Here is a 4,061-nt window from a genome sequence, read left to right as displayed (position 1 = left end):
TTCTCCGTCGCTCTGTAGGCGCCCACGGTGATGCCTTCCTTGAAGATGGAGAGCACGTCGACGCCGTCTGCCGCCGCAGCCTGTCCCTGCCGCCCTGTTGGCCACCCCCGTTCGTCCGCTGGCCCTCGCCGCCCGATGGCAAATGGCATCACATGAACCTATTCAACTATGGCTCGAGCATTCATAGATACACAAGAACTAGCGCCTGGGGATGACAAAATTCCATTCAGAATGAAGAATACCTTGGATTGGGTTCCATGCTGCCAGCCTGATTCAGAAGCAGAATCAGTGCCGCGCAGACAACGTACTGTACGCGCATGTGAGGATGAACCAGTAGCAGGCAACAAACGAGTTGCCAGGCAACGACGTCAACACCATTCTTCTATGTTATAATCTAGTTTTATACGCCAGAATTACACTAGACAAATCCAACAAGTGCAAATCCAAATCCAAAATAATGGTACGGTGCAGGTGCAAATCAAACAAGCATATAGGGACTGTTGCATGCCTAAACGTAAACGTAAACTATCATCTGCACACAAGTATCTCCGTCATCCCGGTCGTCTGTACATCCAAAATTTGTGTTTCCTCGTTCCTCCGGCGAAATTTCGTCAGCTGCATGTGATCATCTGGGGATCCTGAACTTCCGTAAGGCATAAGGTCTTGGCTGTGACAGAGGGATGAAAGAAAGTGTTAATATTGCATTCTTTTTACTTCACTATCATGGAGAAATGTGTGGCTCGTGAGAGGAATACATACCAACTGCACCCGCCAGGTAGTCTGCGCCTTCTTTATCCTTTTGCTTTGGCTTCCAAGTGACTCCTCTGTTAACAGCTGCTTTCTCTTCATACTATTCCTCTGCTCCATGCTGGTCTCAGCAGCAGCAGCAATCCGTCTTTGTGACACCTCTAGCCTCCACCTAAGTTGCAGCCAGTACCTGAGTTCCAGATTCATTATCACCATAAGATCTGGCCTTGCATCTGTTGCAGCAGCCAGCACACAAATCATTAAGGTCGACAGCAATGTTGGAAGCAGAAATACCAAGCCTAAGCCTAGTAGTAAAGACTCTAGCAGTCTAGCTTACCAGCCAACCCTGAGATCTGAAGAAGCATGGGAAGGTACGCATCACGCTCAATTTGTAAAGGTACCCGTGGAATTGCTTGTACAAGAACCACTGTACAAAGAAAAGAATGGTAAGCCACTAAGCCTGAAACCACATCAACAGACACTAGTGTCCAAACTGATAAGACAATGTACCTCTGGTATATGAACTTGGGTGCCTAATTGCTTCAATTTGACACCTAATTATTGCTTGCAGTTGCATGATTATGGTATCAGTAGCTTCGTGCTGTGCGAAAAGGTGGCATGGTTAGCAACAAACGGAACAGCAACAAAAATATTTTTTAGGGTTAGAGGACACCACCTGGTGCTGCGCCTGAGTTGATCCAGCTATAGAATTCTCACTCCCAAACACCACAGCTAAATCATTGGTAGGTAAACCTGCAGACACATTTGCTCTGCCAACATTTTGAACTGCCGCTTCAAGATCAACACTTCTGTTTCCAGTTGATGAGAACAAATTACCTAAAATGGAAACCTATATTATTTAATGGTTATTCAACGAATGGGGCTCGCTAATTACGAAATGTTCTTACCCAGAGTTACTATGATAGCCAAAAATATCTCAAGCACATTAGCTGCGAACCCAAGTGTAGATGACATCTGAGGAAATAACATTTTTATTTAATTCATAATCCTTGATGCTAGAATGAACAATTATTTAACAGAATCAAGATGTATACCAAAATGAAACCATGGTTTGGGTGGCGTTGAGCAGTTATCATCATGGTTTCCAGATTCACCAAACAGCTCGGGAGCAAATTGATAGCAGTAGCTATTTTCTGTGATCTTTCAGTAATACCATCCTGCAAAAAGGAAGGCCATTACTTACTGATGTACATGCAAAGGCTGAACTTATTTATACATGCAAATACTTGAGCGTACCAAAATATTAGATATTTGAATGCAGTGGCAGTAAACAAGGCTACCCAGACCAAGGCACCCGAACAGCTCCTCCATGATCCAAGATGGGATCAGATCCCAGTACAGAACAGTGAATATGACTGATAGAGATAATATAAATGATGACGCAAGCATGTAGCCCTAGGAAAATGTAAATCATCAGGTAACAGTTATATGAAGCTGTTAGCGTACAATCAAGCTTCAAGGAAGCATACCTTTACAGTGGCTTTCCTATCCGCATAGACAAACATGAGGTAAGTGAAGGTTGACATACAAGTGAATGCATGCAGTAGGAGCAGAGTTGGACTCATGTCACTCTTGCTGATCACGATGCCATACATCAACCATATGATGCTGTTGATGAAGGCACTGACCATGGCTGGTGTCCCAAACAGTTCTGTCGTCTTATGGATGCTTCCGGTATGAACTTGGTAGATAAAAGGGAATGTGGATAAAACCACAGGGGTGAGCAAGCCAAATAAAGATGCACCCTTCTCGATACTCTGCTAAAACGAGTAGGTAATGGTCAAAATCAAAGAACTTGTGTACAGGTACAGCTAAAGAAGAATATATTCCAATGCATTATATATCAACCAAGACAGTAGACAGTATGAAAAGGAAATCTGTTGGGACATGTACAATGCAAAGCTTCTTACAGAGGCAACAGATAGACTACCATTTTGATCTAGTATGCTTAAAATGAAGCAAAATTCCATCAGGATAGATACTGTGTTGTTGTGTGCTAGCAATAGCACCTACAATTAATTTGGATCCTGTGTGGATAGAACCTGGTTCCAGAGGAGTTGAAGTGACTCAAAATCAAACCAAAATTACACGCTACTCTCTTCGTCCCAAATTGTAAGTCATTTTGGCATTTCTAGGTTAATAGCTTATGCTGTTCATCTAGATAAACACAATGTATAGATACATGGTTAAAACTATAAATCCAGAAGTGCCAAAACAACCTATAATTTGGAAAGGATGAAGTACAATGCAGGGCAGTTGTGTGTAGTGCCCCAAATCAAACCAGATTCGATGCTAGAATATGGTGCGGTTTCTATGCTGTATCTCACGTGAGTAGTACATCTGAAACAATGTGGTACTCCAGGCAATAAACTAGAATTTGCGGAAGCGAAACCGAATTGGGCAGCAATATCCGCAAGGCGCGCGCATCCCCGGCCCGTCCCCCGCTGCGGAGCAAACGAAGTACGTACCTGTGGCTGCGGTGGTGGAGCAGCGCACGCGCACGGTGGCGGAGAGGTCCCGGCCGATAGAGCGGAGGCGGTGATGTTTCGCGGGAGCTCGGCCAGGGTTGGGGAGGGCCTTGGGGGCAGCTGCGGAGGAGGGCAGTGCGGGAGGGGTCCGATACCCGTAGCAGCACGCGGAAGAAGCATCGGCGGCGTGGGGAGTAGTGGCTCCGACGAGGGAGGCGGAGCGAGCGAGAGCGGGGCCGGCACGAGTGGCGCAGGTGTCGGCGACGCTAGTGGCGATGGCGTTGGCGTCGACGCAGACGAGGGAGATGCGGCGGGCGTACCCAGTGGTGCCGCTGGAGAGGTGCGCGAGATCCGGGGCGGCGCGACTGGAGGAAGAGGTGGCGCAGGCGTCGGTGAAGGAAGTAGCGGTAGCGTAGGCGTCGGCGCGGGCGATGGAGAAGCCGCGGGCGGACACGGCGCTGGCGCTGGAGAGGTACGCGGCGCGGGCGAGACCCGGGGCGGCGCGGCTGGAGAAGGTGGCGCGGGCGTCGGTGGAGGAAGTGGCGGTAGCGTCGGCGTCGGCGTGGACGAGGGAGAAGCACCCGGCGGTGGTGCTGGAGAGGTGTGCGGTGGCGTCGTCGTCGAGGAAGCAGGGTGCGGCGTCATGTAGGAGGGAGGTCGCGCCGAGGCGGTTGGGGGTGGCACCGGCGACGTACGTGGTGGAGGCGGCGTCGGCGAGGGTGATGGCGTCGGCGTCGGCGATGGGGTTGGAGGCGGTGCGGGCGCCGTCTCCGCGGAGAGTGGCGGCCCCCACAGCCGCGTGAGGATCCTCGCCATGTCTGTGGG

General features: G+C 49.4%; 1 protein-coding gene across 1 annotated transcript; it reads right to left on the bottom strand.

The window, feature by feature from the left end:
* Positions 1-369: 369 nt before the first annotated feature.
* LOC101758463 lies at positions 370-4,061 on the bottom strand. The gene is made up of 10 exons (XM_022828680.1): positions 3,237-4,061; positions 2,238-2,525; positions 2,005-2,163; positions 1,803-1,925; positions 1,656-1,722; positions 1,424-1,584; positions 1,258-1,348; positions 1,085-1,174; positions 760-980; positions 370-667 (listed from the first exon to the last, which is right to left on the bottom strand). The coding sequence occupies exons 1-10, from the start codon at positions 4,050-4,052 to the stop codon at positions 626-628; spliced, it is 2,058 nt and encodes a 685-aa protein (XP_022684415.1). The 5' UTR covers positions 4,053-4,061; the 3' UTR covers positions 370-625.

Source organism: Setaria italica, chromosome VII (assembly GCF_000263155.2).
Source record: "Setaria italica strain Yugu1 chromosome VII, Setaria_italica_v2.0, whole genome shotgun sequence".
NCBI classification, from domain to species: Eukaryota; Viridiplantae; Streptophyta; class Magnoliopsida; order Poales; family Poaceae; genus Setaria; species Setaria italica.
This window is presented reverse-complemented; position numbering and strand designations above follow the sequence as displayed.

What these genes read in the sequence shown, in the direction of transcription:
- LOC101758463 (XM_022828680.1), bottom strand. Translation starts at nt 4,052, where the DNA reads ATGGCGAGGATCCTCACGCGGCTGTGGGGGCCGCCACTCTCCGCGGAG. An exon ending in TTCAAATATCTAATATTTTG is followed by an intron (nt 1,926 to 2,004) that starts GTACGCTCAAGT and finishes TCCTTTTTGCAG; the next exon opens with GATGGTATTACTGAAAGATC. An exon ending in CAACTCAGGCGCAGCACCAG is followed by an intron (nt 1,349 to 1,423) that starts GTGGTGTCCTCT and finishes CTTTTCGCACAG; the next exon opens with CACGAAGCTACTGATACCAT.